Below are 22592 nucleotides of genomic sequence, written 5' to 3'. Positions count from 1 at the left end.
GTTCCTACTCAAAGGGACAATTGTTATGAATAAGTTCATAGAATCAGAGAAGATGAGGGTTGGAAGAGACCTCAGGAGGTCATCTAGTCCAACCCTCTGCTCAAAGCAGGACCAACCCCAACTAAATCATCCCAGCCAGGGCTTTATCAACTTGACCTTAAAAATCTCTAAGGAAGGAGATTTCACCACCTCCCTAGATAACCCATCCCAGTGCTTCACCACCCTCCTAGTGAAATAGTTTTTTCTAATATCCAACCTAGACCTCCTCCACTGCAACTTGAGACCATTGCTCCTTGTTCTGTCATCTGCCACCACTGAGAACAGCCAATCTCCATCCTCTTTGAAACCCCCTTCAGGTAGTTGAAGGCTGCTATCAAATCCCCCTCCACTCTTCTAGACGATGAGTGACTTTTTTACTCCTGCTTCTACCAAGAGGGAATCTGACCGTGGCAGATTGGTGTTAGCTCCCTGATACCCAGGGGCGGATCCAGGCACCAGCACGCCAAGCACGTACCTGGGGCGCAAGCCACAGGGGGCGCTCTGCCAGTTGCCAGAGGGGGCAGGCAGGCTGCCTTCAGCGGCATGCCTGCAGAGGGTCCACTGGTCCTGCGGCTTTGGCGACCTGCCGCAGGCTGCGCCAAGCCGCAGGACTGGGGACTCTCCGCAGGCAAGCCGCCGCAGGCACCTGCCTGCCATGCTTGGGCGGCAAAATACCTAGACTGCCCCTGCTGATACCATCAGCCTGTCAGCCACTCAAACACTCTATTCTGGCCTATGCCAGCCCTAACACGGCCTTACAAGTTAACAAGAGGTGCACCCCAGTCCTGAGTCCCCCTGTGATATCCAGCCCATGGCACTGCGTACATAAGAACATAAGAACAGCCGTACTGGGTCGACACAGGTCGATCTAGCCCAGTATCTGTCTGCTGGAAGTGGCCAATGCAGGTGCCCAGAGAGTGAATCTAAAGGTAATGATCTAGTGATCTCTCTCCCTGCCATTCATCTCCACCCTCTGACAAACAAACAGAGTCTAGGGACACCATTCCTTACCCATCGTGGCTAATTAATGGATTTAACCTCCATGAATTTATCCAGTTCTCTTTAACGCTGTTATAGTCCTAGCCTTCAAACTCCTTCAGGTAAGGAGTTCCACAGTTGACTGTGCGCCTGTGTGAAGAACTTCCTTTTATTTGTTTTAAACCTGCTGCCTTTTAATTTCATTTGGTGATCCCTACTTCTGTATTATGGGAACAAGTAAATAACTTTTCCTTATCTACTTTCTCCACATCATCATAATTTTATATATCTCTATATATCTCTCCTTAGTCTCCTCTTTTCCAAGCTGAAAAGTCCTAGCCTCTTTAATTTCTCCTCATATGGGACCCTTTCCATACCCCTAATCTTTTAGTTGGCCTTCTCTGAAACCTTTTCTAATGCCAATATATCTTTTTTGAGATGAGGCACCATATCTGTATGCAGTATTCAGATGTGGCGTACCATCGATTATATAAAGGCAAAATATATTCTCCATTCTATTCTATTATCCCTTTTAATGATTCCTAACAGCCTTTTTGCTTTTTTGACCACCTCTGCACACTGCGTGGACATCTTCAGAGAACTATCCACGATTAACTCAAGTTCTTTTTCCTGATTTGTTGTAGCTAAATTAGCCCCTATCATATTTTATGTATAGTTGGGGTTATTTTTTCCAATGTGCATTACTTTACATTTATCCACATTAAATTCATTTGGCCATTCTGTGGCCCAATCACTTAGTTTTGTGAGATTCTTTTTTGAATTCTCACATCTGCTTTGGTCTTAACAATCTTTAGCGTTTAGTATCTGCAAATTTTGCCTCCTCACTTTTTATCCTTTCTCCAGAATCATTTTGAATAAGTTGAATAGGTAATTGGTCACAGGACTGACCCTTGGGGAACACCACCAGTTACCCTCTCCATTCTGAGATTTACCATTAATTCCGCTTTTTCCCTGTCTTTTAACCAGTTCTCATCCATGAAAGGACCTCCCTTTTATCTCGTGACAACTTAATTTACGTATGAGCCTGTTGTGAGGGACCTTGTCAAAGGCTTTCTGGAAATCTAAGTACACTATGTCCACTGGAAAAGCAGCAGAGAAATCCTGTGGCACCTTATAGACTAACAGACGTTTTGGAGCGTGAGCTTTCGTGGGTGAATACCCACTTCGTCAGACGCAGGTAGATCCCCTTGTCCACAGTTTGTTGACCCCTTCAAAGAACTCTAATAGATTAGTAAGACGCGATTTCCCTTTAGAGGAACCATGTTGACTTTTGCCCAACAATTTATGCTCTTCTTATAGTCTGACAATTTTTTCTTTACTATTGTTTCGACTAATTTGCCAGTACTGACATGACTTACCCGTCTGTAATTGCTGGGATCACCTCTAGAGCCCTTTTAAAATATTGGCATTTGTCATGGTATAATTCCCCACTCTGAACCTTAGCGTCCAAAAGATGGGGTACCGCATGGATTCCTTTAAGCTTATTACCAGCTAGAACCTGTAGTGCTACACCGAACCAGGAGTTCCAGTGCCAGGTACACTCTGGTCCCCCCAAAACCTTGCCTGGGACCCCAAGACCAGATCCTCTGGATCTTAACACAAGGAAAGTAAACCCTTTCCCCACCGTTGCTCTCCCAGGTTCCCCTCCCTGGGTTACCCTGGAAGATCACTGTGATTAAACTCCTTGAATCTAAAAACAGAGAGGAAAATTCACCTTTCCCCTTCCTTCTCTCTCCCACTCTCAGACTCTCCCTGGAGGGAAAGTAATCCTAACACAGAGAGAAATTAACCTTTCTCTCCCCTTCCTCCTTTCTCCCACCAATTCCCTGGTGGATCCAGACCCAGTTCCCTGGGGTCTCACCAGAATATAAAAACAATCAGGTTCTTAAACAAGAAAAGGTTTTAATTAAAGAAGGAAAAACAGTAAAATTATCTTTGTAAATTTAAGATGGAATATGTTACAGGGTCTTTCAGCTATAGACACTGGGAATACCCTCCCAGCCTAAGTATACAAGTACAAAGTAATCCTTTCAGCAAATATCAATTTGAACTCCTTCCAAGCCAAATACACAATTGAACTTCTCCCAGTCAAATACACATTTGCAAATAAAGAAAACAAACATAAGCCTAACTTGCCTTATCTACCTAGTACTCACTATTCTGAACTTATAAAGCCTGATATCGGAGAGATTGGAGAAACCTGTTGCACGTCTGGTCCTCTCAGAACCCAGAGAGAACAACAACCAAAAACTAACAGCACACACAAAAACTCCCCTCCCTCAAGATTTGAAAGTATCCTGTCCCCTGATTGGTCTTCTGAGAGCAGGTGACAGCCGCAGCGGCTTCACTTGATCTGTTAAGCACACCTTTACAGTGTTAAAAAAGAAATATACAAACGTAGCTGTCGGTGTGAGCTTTTACGTTACTGCCTTACTGCATATAAACTCTGTTTGAATGACTGCACGCACATGTGACGATCTCGTACGCTGGATATCGTTCCAGGAAAACAGAACTTCGGGTAACACGAGGCCCCCACTTGTAAACAGGGGCAGGTGTTTCAAACCTTTTAGTTTTAAATTGTTCCGCAAATCTGTCCCTCTTTCACATTAATGAGAAGTTTCCTTGGTTGTGTTCCAGAAACTCTTGGGGTGGATGCCATTGGGTGACGCTTTGGTGATGGTGACTTTTTAATAATTAAAGAAATCAAGGAATCCAGATCCCCTGCTCCTAAAGAGACAGTGTACCCCAGTTTACCAGGTGAACCTTAATCACCACTCCTATGTGATACACAGCACTTAAAATAAAACTAAAGAGGTTTAAGTAAAAAGGGTGGTCCCACTAGAAACAAGAGAGAGTGATGGAAATAAATGGTTACCATATAAAATTAATAATAAAATGTGAACTAGGACTACACTATAAAGCATAGCTAATAAAGGTAAGTTTCCTCTCCAAAGTTCAGTCTGTTGCAAGGGGGCTGGCTTCACAGGAACTAGGATCCAATCTTCATGAAACACCCCCACTCAACAAGATGTCGCCTCACTCAGTATATGGAAGGAGTGTCTTTCTCCACACTGTTATATATGATTCAGTCTTTTGTCTTTATTCACAGACCAGTGATCCGCCCTCTCTGTTATAATCTGCCTTTCCCCTCCAAAGGAGGTTTTGATTGTTTGCAGTTGTCTTTGCTGGTTTTCCATTGACTGTTCTGGGATTGGGCAAGAGTAGACAATTGAACCATGCACTACATCACCAGCTGACCTGGGAGGGGTGGCAATTGCCTCCCACTTGAATCATTACTGAGACATACAATTCCCTGGTGATTAACTTTTACTTCAAGGCATAATAAGGCATAGTTTTCAATATAGTTGCATTATTCCTGAAATATTATCCATACACACATTTCACAATGATTGTGAGTAGTGATAAGTTACAATCTTTCAGTACCCATCATAGATAAATACCATGGTATTAGGTATAGTGATGTATTAGATACAGTGAGTTGTCGGCTCTGAGACAGGAGTTGCTTGAAAAGAACAGTGAACCCTTAGCCTCACAAGCAACTGCTTTTAGAGTTAGAAAAGTGAGGAAGAGAAGTTAAGTAATTTGCCAAAGTTCACATGGAGCAAGAGTTACACACAGAGCTGAGATTAGAATACGCAAGCTTCTGGTTTCTAATCCTGTTATTCAGAGGGACCACTAGTCCACCCTATCTTTCAGAGTGACAGACCAGAGAGACTATTCCACATACAAAAATTCTTTCCATTGTTCTATCGATATAGCCCTTGTCCACCCACCATTCTTGCTTGCTGGGGATGGAAACAATGTGAGGGACATGCCATACGCTGAAATTTGTGGAATTCCCATACCCTTTGCTTGTAAAACATGATATAGATCGTGTAAAGTAGTATAAAAACAAAAAGGGAGAACAGCTGTGCTGCCATTCATCACCCTTCATTAAGTCAATTTTATTCCTGATATCACTAGGCCTGGTCTACCCACAGTTTTTGTACTGGTATAACTATGTCAGTTGAGGGTCTGATATTTTTTATAATAATATAACTATACCAGTACAACCTCTAGTATGGACACAGTTATACCAGTAAAAAGCTGCCTTATGACAGTATCATTTATGGCCCTTCCTGTATGGGAATAAAGTATACTGGTATAAGCATATTTATACTGGTATAACTGTATCCACTGAGAGTTGTACCAGTATAGTTAAAACAGTACAACTTTTGTGTGTAGACAAGGCTGCTAATTTTTTAACACTGTTCCCATTTCTCCTGTTCCGTTATTCATGCTCCCTGATCAGGATCTCTGTGATACTGTATGTAGCTAATTAGGATAGGCCACAAAGGATCAGCCTTTCATTTTATCAATAAGAGATTGCACAGCAATAGATATATATCTTACTGCTGCCTCGAACAGCTTTAATCTATTTCTTTGCTGTGTGGTTTCCTAATTAGATAGGATGGAGGTTGCACAGAGCTGGGTGTTTTTTGTTTTTTAATCCTGGACAAGCCTTCATTTGTATGTATTGTTTTTATTTGTGCACATCATCTGCATTGTGCCTGTTACAGTCCTGTGGGTCCATAACAGTGTTCCCATTTTCCAGTACATTTTTTGTCTTCCAACTTCACGTATAGCCATTGTCCCTTCTGGGGAACAGAGGGAGGCAGCCATGGTGGACTGAGACAGATGCATTGGATGGCGCTCCCTATCCTGCTCCTTAATTGTTTGTAATATGAGGAAATTTTCCAGCCCATTTGTTTTCACAATTACGTAGCAGGGGTTAGAGATAATGGAGATTTACAAGTTTATGGAAGCCCAATAGGTCAGGAGGGGCCTAGAGAGGAGGAGATGATACTGAGCAGTGGTGGAGAGAAGAAAAAGTGAGAGTAATAACAATGCAGAGCTGAAAATCCAGAGGATGAGAACACAAGCCAGAGAGAGGGTGAGAAGAGCAAAGCAGCACATGGGTGACAGAAGAAAGAACCAGTGGCAGTAGCAGTTTGCAAAGGTGACAAGAAATGAATAAAAAATAACAAAGGAAATGAAATACTGTAATGAGTTAAAACTGGCATGAGTAACTCATTAGTGGCAATAAATGGCAGGATGGCACAAATAATAGAAGATTGTAAATGGGGAACCACATTTTAAAAATTGAAGAATTAATAAAGTGATATAAAGAAACAGAATTGACTTAATAAAGTGATAATGAATCATAAATTTGTATCCATAACTGTGTGCTGGAGAGCTTGTCCTGCTGCTTTGGGACTGATCACCAAGGTTTAAGAAGAGCTCAGTCCTATCCGCATCTTGAGGGATTCACTCACCAACTCACAGGTCTGGGCCTTTTCTCTGTTAATGTCCGTCTCCTGTTGTTCGTGTTTAAACTGTGTTATGTTAGGTAATTCTGTGTTTTGAAACATGACATGCTATTTGACAGCAGCCAAATAAAATTGTGTTGTCTGGATGGTAGAGCCAATGTGGAGTCTTGAGAAAGAAATACATGAAAACATTTTTTTGCGGTGGAGAAAGGGACTTAAAGCTAACTCTCCAGACATAAGCATACATGGGCTGGAGAAGTTAAGAAAAGGGATTATAGTTGAGTACAGTCCAGAGTATGTGGTTACTAAGCAACAGGACTTTAAACTCTGTGTAGAAAGACAGCACATTGACACACTTCCTTTTCTCTCTTTCTAAGGAGGCAGTTTGCATTTGCATCATTTTACTAGTGAAAGAAGTTCTGTTCTTCAAGGAAAGTCTTCTTTCAGGGTATGTTATGCTTTTTTCTTCATTCAAGTCTTATATTTATGCCAAGAAAGGGAGATGTCCTTTATGTATGTATTGTACGAGGGAAATGAAGGGGGAATAGGAAATGAACAGTCTACATCCAACTCTGAAGTGCAGTATGAATGTATTTATCAAATGTACTTCTGTTGCTAATTTCATTCATACAATTGCGTGTTTATGACATTTTAATACTTCTCGTCCAAGCTTAGGGCCCAAACTTGCAGCCCTTTGTCACGTGTAAAATCCACTGAAACTACTGGAATTATTCACACGAGTAAAGACTTCAGAATCAGCTCTGAAGACTGGAGATGTCTGACAAAGTAAAAGCAGATGTCTGACACAGAAAGAAGCTTACTATACTAGAGAAAGTGTCTTTTATGTACTGTACTCACTCTGAGAGAGGGAGAGAGAGATTTTCTCCTCACCCCATTTCTGAACATAGAGAAGGGAGGTGGGTCCTACACTTTGCTACTAGATTCTCCTGAACAAAGATAATCAATAATATTAATTATGAGAATTATAAATATTGTTAAAAATATTTGAGTTAGTAGCATGAGCAAATAAATGGCTCTTTTTATTCTGAAAAAGTTCCTTTTCAAAACTTGTATTTAAAACAGAAAAAAGTATATGCAATCAAAATTAAAAGTGACACAATTGACAGAAGCCAAGAAACTTAGACTTAATCCTGGCAGCCTGTTTTTCTAAATCCTAACCATTGGCACGTACCTTTTTCACCAAGCCACAATTTACGTGCAGCCTATCAACCTGAATTCTGACTTTCCTGTCTTGTGTCAGTTTTATCATAATCTTGATATCATTTTGAGGCTAGATTTTCAAAGAGCACAATGAGTGTATCTGTGAAAACTCATGTTCTCCTATCTTGCTGCAAAACCCATACACTGGAGTGCACAGACTGTCATTTTTACACACAAACTGGGGAACATCTGTCTATGTGCATGTTAAAATGCAGATCTTTGTGTATTCAACTGGTCGACTTTTTTGCAGATGCACCCTCCCTTGCATTTCATTTACGAACAATTGTTTTTAAATGGTGATAAGATTAATGTTACATAACTGAAAAAATAATTTCCAGTCTCTTGTATAGATTTACACTTTTAAAATTCCCAGATTGTTTACCTGATAAATAGCTATTTCAGTATTTCTGCATCTCCACACAAACATGTTTTAGGCCCTGCTCCAATAAGGTGCTCCCAGGGCCGGCGCTTGCACTTAGGTGGCTTAGGCAATCGCCTAGGGCGCCAGCATTATTAGGGGGCGGCATTTTGCCAGAGGGGGTAGCAGGCGGCTCCGATGGAGCTGCTGCAGTGGTGCCTGTGGAGGGTCCGCTGGTCTGCGGCTCCGGTGGAGCTGCCGCAGTCGTGCCTGCGGACAGTCGGCTATTCGCGCGGCTGCGGTGGACCTCCCGCAGGCACGACTGCCGCAGCTCCACTGGAGCCGACCGTCCGCAGGCAGGACTGCGGAGCCGGGGGACTAGCGCGCGGGGCGGCGAAATGGCCGTGCGCCTAGGGCGCTCAAACCCCTAGCGCCAGTCCTGGGTGCTCCATGCAGTCAGACCCCTGCCTCCAAGAGGAGACCCATTGACTTTGTATGGCTGCAGGCATCCATCTGTATGGAGCTCCTTCCAGGATCAAGGCCTTAGACTTGAAACAATATTTCTTGAATACGTATTTAAGATGTTTGTTATATATCTGTGAAAAAGGCATAATAAAAGCCCTATCTGGTAAAGTTTGTGTATGCACCAGTTGATAGTCACGTCTCAAAATGAGACCTGCCATTTTTATATTTTTATCCACATAATAAACAAAAGAAAAGTCATTACAGAGAATATGCCTCAAGAAGTCGCTGAAGCTAGTCTGGAGCAGTACAAACACAAATTCCGTTTATCAAAAATTGATAAACAGAATTTTTTTGAATTTCATATAATTTTAAACACAGCTAAAAGATTTAAAAAATTAATTATGCAATATTTTGTTGCTGTTCCTATGGCAGTGGTTTCTATGTTAACTGGAGAGGATTTTTGGGGTCTTGCAAGGAAAACAATACTGTTACCTTAATTATGTTGCAGAAAATACTAACACTTTTCATTCCCTCATTCTGTTGGCATAACCATGTTTCCATCCTTTTAGGAACAAAGGGAGAAAATGCCACTGCCTGTAACCCTGGAGCCAGGACCCATATATTTCTTTGACCAGGTATTTTCTTTCATCTTTAGCACATTATTGTTCCTTTTCCCCCCAGCATTTACAAGTTTAATCCAAAATATATATTTTGTTTTAGCTGAAATCTAGAACAAAAGAGCGGGGCAAGAAAATACCAGAAGAACCACCCGCTGATTTCAATTCACTCACCACAAATTCTCAGCCCGTGGGCTTTATTCCCAGGTAAGGGAGTTCATATGATGCCAGTGGCAATACATATGATTCAGTTTTCACCAACTAGTAGTTGAGAAGAAAATGTTCAGAGGGAGAAATGGGTTGAAAACACCCAACTTCTCTGGACCCCCATTTGTGCCTTTGAAAAATCTCCCTTTGAGTTTGTTTCAATATGATGAATTGTTTATAACTTTAAAAAAAATCTAATAAAACTGCCAGTAATGGCCAGTGATAACCTAAAATTTATTTAAAGTAAAAAGAAAATGAGTTTGCACCTAAAATCTTTAATGGTTACAATTCAGCTCTGCAAATGTAGCAAACATGTTCTCCTAAGTACCCCCAGAGAAACACACTGTATGATGATTGCAAGCTCTTCGGGGAAGAGACTGTTTCTTACTAGAGGTTTGCACAGTAGCTAGCAGAAAGTGGCCACAGTCTCGGCTGGGATCTTCAGGCACTACCATAATACACAATAGCAGATAATAATAATGATGAAAATATTCCTGCCCTATGGAGCTTACAATGACATTGAGAAGCAGCGTGGAATGATGAATAGTTCAGAGCAGTGATTCTCTACCAGGGGTCAGATTTCTGCTCTGACTACTCATGACCTCAGGGGAGAGGGGTGAATATTTTGAAAGATGTGAATTAGTTTTTCCTAGTGGATTCTTTAGGCAATGTGCTTCACATAAATATTTGTTTTCATTTTTAAAACTGATATTTTTCCTGCAGACATATGGACACACCTGCCTGGAGAACCCTATTAGTTGGCACAAATTATTGAGAAATCTCCAGCATTGGCATGCTAATGAGCTCCTTATTAGTTTAGTGCGCCTTTACAAGTCACTTTATACCTTGTAAATGATTTATGAAATTCTTGTTGAATGATACTTCCATGAATTTCTGCTACCTTGCTACAGAGCTCAGTAGTGGCTATTAACCTTATGGCATTCCATATGGCATTATTGGCTACAAGCCCTAAGGTTGTAAGAGTTAAAGGTGAATTGGAAAGAAATAAAATGGTCATATGCCTTTTAAAAAAACCTATTACTTCTTTATTAAATATAAAGTTACAAAAGGATGGACAGGGATGGTCATTTTAAAAAGACGGGGATGGGAGAGGACTTACTGGTTTTTGCATTGGACATTCAGGTTTTGTCAGTCCTGGAAGACTCTCTGGTGAATAGAGAACTAGTGATGACATCACAGGAGTCAAAGTTGAGCAACAGAGAGGGAAAGAGATTTTTAGTCAGAGGATACATTTTTCAGAAACATCAAAGAGACTGAGGAGCCTATTCGCTTTCAGTGGGACTGAAGCTCTTCAGCACCTAAGTCATTTTTGAAAATGGGATTCAGGTTCCAAAATCACTTTGGTATTTCTCAACATTTTACCCAGATTAGCTTTAAGTATGTGAGACATTCCCATTGAAACTAATCATGCTTAAAATTAAGCACCTTCATAAGTATTTGCAGGACTGGATTTAGAACCTTCTTTGTTAATACCTATTTTGAATAAAAGACATCTTTTTAAAGATTGAATACCTCTACCCCTTCAACTAAGGAGTGAGAGCTCAAATTAAGTATGCTCCAATACCTCCCACAACCGGGGAAGATCAGTATTGTTATTTCACATGTTTCTAAAGTGAAAAAAAAAAAGTATGTATATAAAACCTAACAACCTGCAAAGCCCTCCTTGGACATCCAGAGCCTAGTTTAATGGAAGTCACCTGTAAAAGGCAGAACCTTTAACTTATTTGATATTAATTTTATTTATGAGAGAGGAAATTGTTTATGAAAACAATGTGTGTGACAAAATAAAGTTGTGTCATTATTAATAGGGGCAGGCATAGTTATTGTAAGTGAATTTATTTTAAGTGATCCAAAGCATACTGAAGTCCATAGAAAGTCTCCCAGCTGCTGCTATAGCTCTGTTAAGTTTCACCATACAACCTTGTCAATGTTTCAGCTTGATCTAGAAGCACCACTTCTGGGGATGAGAAAGTAGCACAGGATCCATATCCATTCAATCATTGGGCTGTCTGCTGCGACTGTAAGCAGGAATGTTGACTGCAAGGTGGACATCTTTCTACTGTGTATACTCCCTGGTTATATTATTTAACAAAAATAATTGTTACTTAAAAGGTATAATATCTTTTTCCCAGCCTGGTCAAATTCAGGAATCCTGGATGTACAGCAGAACATGTGGAAGGAAATGAAGACAGTTTCTTAAAAGATGAAACAGTAAGAAGAGAGAAATATCCATTTCTGCCTCAGATATCTGGCGCTTCCCTATTCAAAACTAGCAGTGAAGTTCCCAGCTCAAAGCTATCTCAAGTGCCTTCAGTCCTTCCAGCAGATGAAGAAATACAACCGAGCCTGTTGGATGAATATAAATACATGACTCCCACCATCTTACATGAACTTGGAGAAATATTGCAGCTCTTTGCTAGCTATGACATTATTTTCCCTCAGGGAATTGTAAATCTCTTGAACTACAGCTGGAAGGAGCTCACTGAAGGTGCTGATTACAGTAAAAGGAACCAGCAGTCCCTAAGGTACAAAAGCATAAGATCAGGGAAAAGCCAAGCATCAGAAGAGTGTGAGAAGCTGGCATCGGGGTCTGAATATATGGATCATGAAATGACGCAATGTGCAAAAGGTCGGCGCAAGAAGAGTGTTTTACCTGCAGATTGTGCAAAGGAAAAAAGGAATCCTGAAATGGCACCAAATAAGCCTCTAGGAAATAAAGGCAAGTAGAATGTGCAACTGTGTTTCGCTCTAATATTTAGGTTAGAGAAGGTGGCCACACTGGAGCAGCTAGAAAAAGGAAAATTCTTCCTGTTAGGCTAGAGTGCCTGTTGGGCTGTGCAGGGATGTGTTGTGACTCACTGAGAAGTATTGAGAAGAACATTGTGAAATAGCCTTGCAGCTAAAGTTAGAGGTACAAACACTTAGTGTAACAGCTACAGTGAAACTAGGCAATGTTTCAAACCATTTATCAAAGCGCTTACGGTTTCCCATTTCAAGGTGAGTGAAACAGCAATGAAATATTGGGCCAAGAAAGTTCATCTGTATCACAATAATTAGCGCCGATCCATTGGTCTTGGACAAGTCTTGTTCAGCTCTTTGTATGCAATTGCAGTCTTTCTGCTTAAAAGAAAAAATCTTTTTTAAGAAATTGGCTTGCCCCAGGTGTGTTTACAGAGCATGTTTACAAGCACTCTGTTTCCTTTTTCCACTTCTTTAGCTCCTGTTACGCAACATGGTACCCACTTACCTGTCACAATCAGTTTCTCATTGTCATCAAAACTGTCTGAGGAAAGAGGTAAGGTGCTCTGCATACACAAGGCTAAAATCCCAAAGTCAGTAGATATTTTTAGAGGAAACTGTACACCTTCTGTATCTTTGGTGTTAAGTGTTTGTGACAAGCTGGTCAGAACAGCTGTAAAACAGGCAAGGTATTCTGCATGCTTGAGTTGAGTTAAAGCACCTGTGTGGGTGAGGTTTATTATAGAAGATTAGAAAATTTCTGCTTTCCTACAAAACATTAAACAGAAGGCTTGGCACAGCCATTGACACTGCCTCAGATTAAAGCCTCCCTTCCACTGCCATACAAATCAAGAGCCAACAAGCCACCCAGATCACACTCTGCCCTAGCTCCATGCCTACAGATTTAGATACTCAACCCATCCACAAGAAGTTGCCCACTGCCAATGAGGCTCATCAGCCTTCCTTTGAGAAGCACTTGCCGATTCACTTATCTCTGTTGGCAGAAAGCAGGACAGTTCACTGTTTTGGGATGGGTTTTTAACCCTCTTTCTGCTAAAACCTACCTAGTCCTTTACGTGCTCCATAACTTTTGCCATTAAGGGGATCCATAATGCACTAACTTTAATGTAAATCACAGTGTATTGTATGGCTCAGTAACATAATCTGAAGTGAAGCCCTGTCTTACTTTGTGTTACTCATTAGACTTCTTTAAAAATGTTGCTCTGTAAAAAAGTGTCATTTTACCCACTTTCCTCCCTTCACCTGCCGTGGAGTTCATCTGGTGGCCTCTTGACAATGACTCTCTGCATGTGATCATTACATTTTGGACTGGACAAGGCTGAACAAACGGGCTTCAGAGGCAGCACACTCAGTCTCTATGTTGTGGGGTGGAAAGAATGGGCCCCACTATTCTTTTCTGAAAAGCCCAGAGTCACTAGATATTCTGGCATCATGCATGGAGAACATAAAGAAATAATCATGATGATTCAGCAACACCGAGTGGCATCCGTTTCTGTTAATATGCTCTTGGGCTTAATGAATTGCTGGATGCACAGAAAGGGCACGAAGTTTCTATCCATAGCTCCTACATAGGTAAGCAGCCCACTTATCCAAAATTCTCACTGATCTCTGGATCATTTGCCATCTTGATCACACATCCCTTCAGCATATTGTTCTCCAAACCTCCACCACAACCGTACCTACTGTGGATTTCCCAACCCAATACTAATGCCTAACCAATCAGTAACTCTCTGGGGTAATCAGCTTTCTCAGGGCAATCTCCACCCTTTTTTTTGTGGAATGGAACTTCCATTCAGCCGGTCTGTTGCTGCAAGTTTAAGTTCTATAGCCATTGTTGCTAGACCGCCCCAAACCACTTGATCTCACCATCCCGTGCCTGTAGTTCTGACCCAAAAGCAGCCTGTCACCTCGCTAACTTCACTGTGAAGTGGTGCACAGAATCAGGAAAGCTAAACTTTGCACAGAAATTCCATCTATTGCTGGGCTCATTCTCTGGCTGGCTGTAGCTACATACACCTTCCATCATCTCTGCTGGGCCTTCTGGAGCACTTGGCTGTTACTTTACTAGGAGCATCAGGAGAAAATTGTCTGACCGAACACAGATCAAACTCTGACCATTCATCCAGGGCCTGAGAAAATGCTATGGAAATGGCTGAGCTTCTTAGGGAGTTGTGTGCGTTTTACCTCTTCTCTCACAATCCCTTGAGCTCTAATAAGGTCCTTTGAAACTACACCCACAAACTGCAGGGAGCTGAGCTGGGAACTGTGTAACAGAGACACAGGACAGTGCAGCTGCAATGGTGGACACCAGATAGAAATGTATCCAAAATGAAAGGTAGTATATAGACTGCCTTAATGCTGTTCGTAGCACTGCACCCCTACTGATTCAATGGTGTAGATGTGGCTTGATTCTCCAGTGACGACTTCTAGCTCAGGGGTCAGCAACCTTTCAGAAGTGGTGTGCCGAGTCTTCATTTATTCACTCTAATTTAAGGTTTTGTATGCCAGTAATACATTTTAATGTTTTTAGAAGATCTCTTTCTGTAAGTCTATAATATATAATTAAACTCTTGTTGTATGTAAAGTAAATAAGGTTTTTAAAATGTTTAAGAAGCTTCATTTAAAATTAAAATGCAGAAACCCCAGGACTGGTGGCCAGGACCCGGGCAGTGTGAGTGCCACTGAAAATGAGCTCATGTGTCGCCTTCGGCACTCGTGCCATAGGTTGCCTACCCCTGTTCTAGCTAAATCTTGGGGTATTGTTTAAGGATTCAACTGGATGCTGCCTCCAGCCCTTCTGAGCAGCAATGCCAGGCCGCTCAGGCTGTGGGGAAAATGAAAAGTGACTGATAAACTTCAGAGGGTTTGGAGTTCAGATAAACTGCTGAACTGAAGTTTATCAGACTTATCCGATCATGTGAGGCCCTCATCTCCATAGATGTCTTTGTTCTTTGTTTTTCAACTAAAGGAGTTTGAAAGGCACTTTCCTGCCTACTAACATTGTATTCTGCAAAGCAAATATGCTGGTTGAGAACATAAACATAAACAACATAAACAACTCCTGCGACTTAATAATTTTTTAAAATCATGTCAGTGAGCCATACATTGTTATTGCTGAATGCCTTAGAATGGGACTGACACCTAAATGCCACTCTGTCCTTTGCTATATCTAATTCTGAGCTCTTGTATTGTTTCTTAAGGTTGGCGTTTCCTGCATTCTGACTCTAAGTCTGAAGATCTTGAATGGAAAGTGCCTTTTTCCTGGGCAGTGGAGAAGCTACGACAAGCTCAGATACAAATGTATTAAGCAGGGGTTTCTATGTCCCTTTATTCATATTGGGGATTAGTATATACAGTATATAGCAATGGTATTAGATATTGAAATGATGGGAGATGTTTCAAACAATCTGAACTGAGAGCATTATTTCTCTGAAAATTCTGAGAAATCAGTTGAAACTTCACTATTCCTATAAAGAAGCAATCCACTTTTATTTGAATTTTCATCTTCTAACAACTACTACCTCAACAGAGGCATTTCCTGGGGATTAATGACAGGTCAGGATTCATCTTTTCAGATTATCACTAATCTCCAGCAGCAGTCACAGCTTGTTTAGATACATTTTACAATCTTGACCTAAAAATACCACTCTGGGTTTCCACAGCACTCCATAAACTCAAGCCTGCTGTCCTTACTCAGGGCCTCAGGAGGACTGCAGAATCAGACCCAAAGGCCTGGATTCCCTGATTCACTTAGGCGTCTTTGCATTGCTTACACCTGACAGTTTTGTGTTTTACACAGCACAAAGTGTCCTTAAACCCCAGGAGATTCCAGCAGAGAATTGTCACTGTGCAGAGGGAATCTTTGCTGGCATAGAACTTGTAGCCTTCTGCTACATCAGCCACCTCCCTTTGCCAGCATGAGAGGGAAGCTGGGAGGTTTCAGGGTGGTCTGGGGACAGGAGGTATCTGAGCTCTGCTGTGCCCTTCTGCTCCAATTTACACTACGACTGGGTGGCTCTGAGTCAGTGCGCTGCAACTAGCTCCCTGAAGCTGCCACATTTGGGCATGGTGGAAAATTAGGGTCTAAATGTTTTAAATAGTAGGTACTAGTTTGATAAGCCAGGCCAGATTTAATGAAGAGTTAAGATAATTACTAAATATAAATACTAACTGTTTATAAAAGCAGTTAATTAAGGTTTGCATGTGTAAATCTGTAACTACAGCACAGTTTCTAAATCTCAGTTATTATATATTTTAATATTCCACTGACAATTCAGCATATTGATGAGTGTCATATAATATACATCTTTAGATGTAAGAAGGCTGGTATATCTTAGATAAAAATGATTATGAAGACTATGGTTATGTGGTTTTAGCAACTAGTGTATGTAATCATTATAATAAATGCTAAGGATTTTAAATTTAAGTGTTTTACAAACACTAATTAATCCTTGTGTTGTCATTAAAAGACTTGTTGTCACTGTTTTATGGATGGGGAAACTGAGGCAAAATTCAGATGACTGACCCAAGGCCCCTTAGTGAATCGGTATAAAAAAAAAGATTAGAATTTGCTTCTAGTGCTGCACTCAGGCCCCTAGAGCAATAGCTGTAGACCACTTTCCAATAACTGTATTTTACACGTTTGCAAAACTACAAAAAATGAGTTTTCATATTTAATGTTAATCTTATAGGTCTCCTGTATATTGATAATTTAAGTGATATGTGCAGCTATACTTGTTTACGGTGCAGCTGGTGGAGGGTCTACCCTCTGAGTGCTCCCACCAGCGAAGTGGGGCCAGCTGACCTGTCCATCTAGCTGCGAAGAGCAACTATGTATGCTGCTTCTTCATCAAACAGGAAGGTCTCCCCCTAGAGCAGGGCAAAGCATTCCCTTCCATAGGAGCTGAATGTGGTTCTCTGCAGGGTTTGCAGACCCTGCTGGCCCATCAACTTTGAACTGAAATCCTGATCTTCACGTTGCAATGCATTCTGCTACCACCAGATTTCTGGGCCAAGTGCTATAGCACTTGATGTAATGTTATTGAATGTTTATACTTAGCCTGGTCAGCAAAAAGTAATATTGAGCCTTGTTTTGTTCCAGGGAGAGGGATAGCTCAATAGTTTGAACATTGGCCTGCTAAACCCAAAGTTGTGAGCTCAGTCCTTGAGGGGGCCACTTAGGGATCTGGGGCAAAATCAGTACTTGGTCCTGCTAGTGAAGGCAGGGGGCTGGACTCAGTGACCTCTTGGGGTCCCTTCCAACTCTATGAGATAAATATATCTCTATATATGGGAGCTGGGGGGGGGAAGAGATAGCTTAGCAATTTGAGAATTGGCCTGCTAAACCCAGGGTTGTGAATTCAATCTTTGAGGGGGCCATTTAGGGATCGGGGCAAAAATCTGTCTGGGGATTGGTTCTGCTTTGAGTTAGGGGTTGGACTAGTTGACCTCCTGCAGTCCCTTCCAACCCTGATATTCTATGATAACTTAAAATGTACGAAAACGTGGCTCAGAGACAAGAATACACCTTCAGTGTCTACTAGCTAATGTTTCAGTATCTCTTTTGTAGTGCCTTTCCTTCCTAACAACTTTATTTGCAAAAAGTTTTGCGATAACATGCTCTTTTTGAGATCTTCTCAAAGTATAATATATACAAACACAAAGATTATTAAAATAATGTCAAGTCTGATTTAAAATAATGTTGGCTGAAGACTGGTAGAACTAAAATTTATAAATACTCATTTTGGTTTAGTTTAAGCCCCTGTAGGCTGTGATTATCTGCTCTGCCCTTGTGATCAGTTAGAATATTGAAATATACAGAAATCTTGTCAAAAACAAAGAGTACCATTTTTTATTGTTCTCAGTCACAAGATTAAAGTAAGCAAGTAGAGTGAAAACTAGAATGAGAGGCATATGGAAACTCAACACTGGTTTAGTGGCTAACAGGCAAGAATGAGGGGTCTGGAGATCTGGGAGCTGATCCTTAGCAGGGGTAAATTGTCATAGCTCCCCTGAGATCAATGGATTTATAACAATTTATCGCAGATGAGGATCTGCTCCCTGGCTTCTTTCTAATTCCCTCTCTGCCACAGGCCTGTATGTGATCTTGTGCAAGTAATCTGAGCGCTCTCTGTCTCTTCCATATGTGAAATGGGTTTAATAATTTGCTTGTGAGACTTAATTCATCCTTGAGCTCCTCAGATGGTAGACTATTTAAAAATGCAAAGTATTACTTATATTAACTGTAAAGAAATCTAGCACCCTGTGTTGAAGGGGGAGCTGGGAATCTGGCATTTTATCTTGACCCGGCCTACAACTGGTGGAGTTGACAAATTCTTCTGCACTGGAAGGGGGACATACACGGGGACAAGGAAAAAATAGGGCACATTTTTATGATACCGTAGGTGAAAATGAGCTTGGCAACTTTGCCATTGTCTAGGTAAGGAGACAATAGCCAAGTCTTCTAAATCAGAAACTCTTCTTTCCGGAAACTATTCACATGATGTCATGCTCAGTGGTACACTGTAGGTACCACTATTTATAGTAGTGCAAAGACATCACTGAGATGCTGGTATTACCAAGACACAATGGGGAGATACTGACAGCCCCTTAGCAATGGCAGCAGTTGATGACTGAGTGTCTAAGGCTGAGATTGTCAAACCTGACTAAATGATTTGATGTCCAATTAAGTTAATATTGGGGAAATATTGAAGAAAATCCTATAGCAGTTACTCTGGACAAACATTTTTAAATTAGTGAAAGTTTTGGCTGGGTAAGGCTGGTGGGATTTAACCCACTGAGAAATTATCATTATTATAGGTCTGTTTCTTTTTTCTTCTTGGTCTAAACAGAAACGATCAGATATCTAAGCTGAAAGAAGCAGGATTTGACCGACCAGTCATTCTCCGGCATTATGGTGATACTGTGAGAGAAAATATTCCCAAGAAATTTAAGGGGCAGACCTGCAAGACCTTATTTGAGCTGCTGAATGGAAAACCCCAAATACCAACAATCAAGCAGGCAGACCCATCATTACGAAAACTGCATTATGGGCTGATTGATGGCTCATCTTTCATTTAATATCCTTTAAGTTCATACAGTACAAGTGAATTATAGCAATGGTCAGAGGGTTTGGGAAGGGGTTCAAGAGGCAAAACACAAGGATTCAGAAGTTGTTTAGTTGAAGCGTTAAGTCATAGGTAAATTTAAAAGAGCAAGACATCATCATTTTGTTTATCTACTTCTTGGCCTGCACTGAAATGGTAACAGTGATGTACACAATAACAGAGTCACATCTGGATGGAACAAGTAGACATCTGCCCGGTGGGCTGGTCCTGGGCCCTCCCATTCCCTCTGCCCACCAAATACGTGAGCACTATTACCAATGTGGTGAGCTGCTTTTGGACTCTGGGCCCTTTCTCCTAACACTTCACTCACTCCTCCTCTGAGTACATGGATTCAGTTGCCTGAGCTATCACAGAGTAGGGGTGAGAGGAAGGTCCTGGACCTCTGATTACCTTTACGTCATGATGAAAGGGAGGGAAGATTCAGCTGTTAATGATTAGAATGCAGCCTGCCTGGTGCTGTGTAGCATCAGACCAAAACTCAAAGACTTCCCTTCCCATTTCTCCAGGCCATCAGACCTGGACATTCACCAGCCAGCCATAAGCCTCTGGAACAGTGAGAGAGATGGAGGAACAGAGGAGCCTACCTCCATTTCCTAGCTTGGAGTGGAACAGGCTGGAGGAATCCCTTTCATTCACAGATGCTAATATTCAACTGTCTGGTCAATGAGTGGGGATAAGATGAGGGAGGAGAAACAGGTTGGAGCTCCAAAGTGGGTCTTTTCCTGCCCATCCCTCCCACTTCTTGATACATGTGAAGAAGAGGCCTTAAGGCTACTGCATGCATGAGGGCTTGCATGGTGACGAGTCAAGGAAAGGTCCTTTTTTACCCAGGGGGTTCTGTGTCTTGCTAGTGCTGCTGGGGCGGGGGGGGGGGCAAGGGGGAGGGTTGAGTGTTGGATAAATGCCACTAAGTTTTGAACCTGACTGCATGCTATTTGATCTGCTAATCAATGCAAGGGATGAGAGCAGAATAGTCATTGGATCCAGGCTGTGCAGGGGAGAACGGGGAGGAAGCAGATGTGTGAGTGGACCCATGGCTGGAATCAATGGATAGTGTTCCAAATTTTGAGAAGTCAAAAAAGGGGGAAGGAAAGTTTCTGATTACGGAGCCTAATGGCATTAACCTTGTCTGTTGCTCTGGACTGAGGAGAAAACATTGTTCTTCACAGTTACCAGCCAATCCTCCTAAACCATCTGGGAAATGTTTTAAAATCTTGCCCCTTGTTCTGTACTGTGTGCCTGGGGTGTAGGTTAAACTATAACTCAAAGAAATGGATAGATGAGAACAGTTATACCCTGTAAGCAGATAGGGGGGAAAAGGTGTATAAAGTATGAGTAGATAAAGGGGCTATAGCTAAGATTGGGATGAGAGTTGTAGATGAAAGGGGCTTAGATAATCAGGTTTTTATTGTAGTTGGGATTCTTTTTCTGCTTTTTCTAACCGGTCAGAAGTGTGCTGTGAGCAATAGAGCTCTTTGTACCACCAACTCAGAGACAGGGAGAACATCCACTCTGAGGGGCTGCTTTCCACATATACAAGGTGTACTGTTGCTTCCCACTCCAGGCCTCCCACGTGGTGATTCGAGACAATAAACCATATGCATAGTAGTAGTGAATTGTTCATTGGAAATACATTAATCCTCCAGGAGATACAATGGAATTAATTAAAATGTAATCCTCTGAACATGGATAGAGCTTTACCAGTTATACTTTGGGGGCTAGATTGTGATTTTAGGTACTGCTAAGGGACAGCGCAAAAGCCACCACTGCCATCTCTGCAGAAGCCCCAAGAGGCATTTTGCCTCAGAAACACACCTCAGAGTCACCAGTCCTCCCTTGTTTCCTTATTGCTTGTGGGAGTATAATAGTTTAACACTGGCTTCTACCAACTGTAAATTACCACCTACCCTCCGCTGACTCAGCCAGCAGCGTGGAGTTTTGAGTCAAGGCTCCATCCATTCTCCACCACTCCCTGCTCCCTCGCTCTGGGGAAGGGATGAACAGGCAAGCAGCCCACTTACTCCTACTGAACCCACAATCCAGACAGCCCAAGATCTGTAAGGAGGGTGGGACTTTTATCCTCTCTTACTCCTGTGCATATAACCCAAATCACAAACTGAGGCCAGAGTTCACATTATCAGCCAAAAGTAAAACTCCTTGACTTTACCTTCAGCTATCCTTCTGGGCATCCTGCAGTCTGCCAAAGCTATTCTGATCTCCCAGGTGGTGGTGTGTACACCAATATATTCACTGCCTCTCCTGATCAGACTATACTTGGAACCTTTACTCCTTTTGGACATGGCAGTATTTGCCTTCATAACAGGTAGGTAGATATATTTCAGAGCACTTGCTAGCATATGGTATATTAAGGTTGGTACTGCAGTAAGAGGTACTATGGAAGATAGTGCTCGCAGCCACTATGAATCAGAGTGAATGATGCAACTCGATTTCACAGTTACAGATATGGAGTTGAATCATACTTTTCTTTATGCCACTGTTTTTTAACGATTAAAATTATATTCCATCTCCCCCCCACCCCCAAAAAGCCTAAAGCAGCTACAATTTTGGGTAACAAATTTCTCTGCCCCTGAACTCCTGATTTACTCACACTGATGGAATGACAGTGTATATAAGTCAGAGATATTGGACTACCAAAAACTTCCATCAGCCAAATTTTGAAGCTGAATGAAGGTCATTGAAAATTTGGCTCCTGACTTGTATTGTGATATAACAACCACTAGCCAAATCCCCTAAGGGCAGAAGGCACATGCACTTACCAGAAAATCCACACGCACTCTAATGGAGACATTGGGCAAAAGTTTTTCATCCCAATCCTGGCTCCTTCAAACACTTGAAGAAAGGCTGCTCTGCAAGCCCTCCATGACACGGGCTGCAGAGGAACATGCCACAGATCACTGTCTGAGGGTATGTCTACACTATAAAATTAGGTCGATTTAATAGAAGTCGATTTTTTTAGAAATTGATTTGATACAGTCCCCACTAAGCACATTAAGGTGGTGGTGTGTGTCCACAGTACCGAGGCTAGCATCAATTTTCAGAGCATTGCAGTGTGGTAGTTATCCCGCAGTTCCCAGAGTCTCTGCCACCCACTGGAATTCCCTAGCACAATTCTTAAGACAGCACACACGCCCCTGCCTACCTAACTTACACTGTTTCATGAATATCAGAGAAAGAATTAGTCAAATACTATTTGTTAAATGCATTTTTGGATGAATGTTCTTCTTAAGTATTTGTCAAACCACAGATAATGTGTGCGCCTTTGTGGCAGGAAGGAGGGGGGCTGTTAAACCCATTTGGAAGTATTTACTGATTGGGCCAGAATTTGGCCCTTTGTACTAGAATAAATATTTTTGTAGAGTTGTTGGACCACATCTGTTTTGAACAACAATGATCACTAAGAAACAATTTTTAGTGAAACTCAATTAAG

The 22592-nt window shown here is 41.6% G+C and overlaps 2 protein-coding genes and 1 long non-coding RNA gene across 3 annotated transcripts in view; all 3 read left to right on the top strand.

Moving 5' to 3' along the window:
- Nucleotides 1-6737: 6737 nt before the first annotated feature.
- Nucleotides 6738-11984, top strand: LOC116835626 (uncharacterized). The gene is made up of 4 exons (XM_032798613.2): nt 6738-6816; nt 8982-9047; nt 9133-9236; nt 11390-11984. The coding sequence occupies exons 2-4, from the start codon at nt 8997-8999 to the stop codon at nt 11982-11984; spliced, it is 750 nt and encodes a 249-aa protein (XP_032654504.2). The 5' UTR covers nt 6738-6816; nt 8982-8996.
- Nucleotides 11985-12472: 488 nt separating this feature from the next.
- Nucleotides 12473-19090, top strand: LOC142045920 (uncharacterized). Its single transcript, XR_012654842.1, has 3 exons — nt 12473-12552; nt 15218-15317; nt 18869-19090. It is a non-coding gene; the product is annotated as an uncharacterized LOC142045920 (long non-coding RNA).
- Nucleotides 19091-21335: 2245 nt separating this feature from the next.
- Nucleotides 21336-22592, top strand: part of LOC116835628 (uncharacterized protein C3orf20-like) — a 54983-nt gene continuing 53726 nt past the window's right edge. The window contains exon 1 of the mRNA XM_075067092.1: nt 21336-21467. The gene's annotated coding sequence lies outside the window, so the exon portion shown is untranslated. The remainder of the gene's footprint in view (nt 21468-22592) is intronic.

This window comes from Chelonoidis abingdonii, chromosome 1, assembly GCF_003597395.2.
Source record: "Chelonoidis abingdonii isolate Lonesome George chromosome 1, CheloAbing_2.0, whole genome shotgun sequence".
Lineage (NCBI taxonomy): Eukaryota > Metazoa > Chordata > Testudines > Testudinidae > Chelonoidis > Chelonoidis abingdonii.
The sequence above is the reverse complement of the archived record's forward strand: the minus strand, read 5'-3'. Positions and strand labels throughout refer to the sequence as shown.

Coding starts and splice junctions, on each gene's coding strand:
- LOC116835626 (XM_032798613.2), top strand. CDS start 8,997: ATGCCACTGCCTGTAACCCTGGAGCCAGGACCCATATATTTCTTTGAC. Junction 9,048..9,132: donor CCATATATTTCTTTGACCAG/GTATTTTCTTTC, acceptor ATTTTGTTTTAG/CTGAAATCTAGAACAAAAGA. Junction 9,237..11,389: donor CCCGTGGGCTTTATTCCCAG/GTAAGGGAGTTC, acceptor TCTTTTTCCCAG/CCTGGTCAAATTCAGGAATC.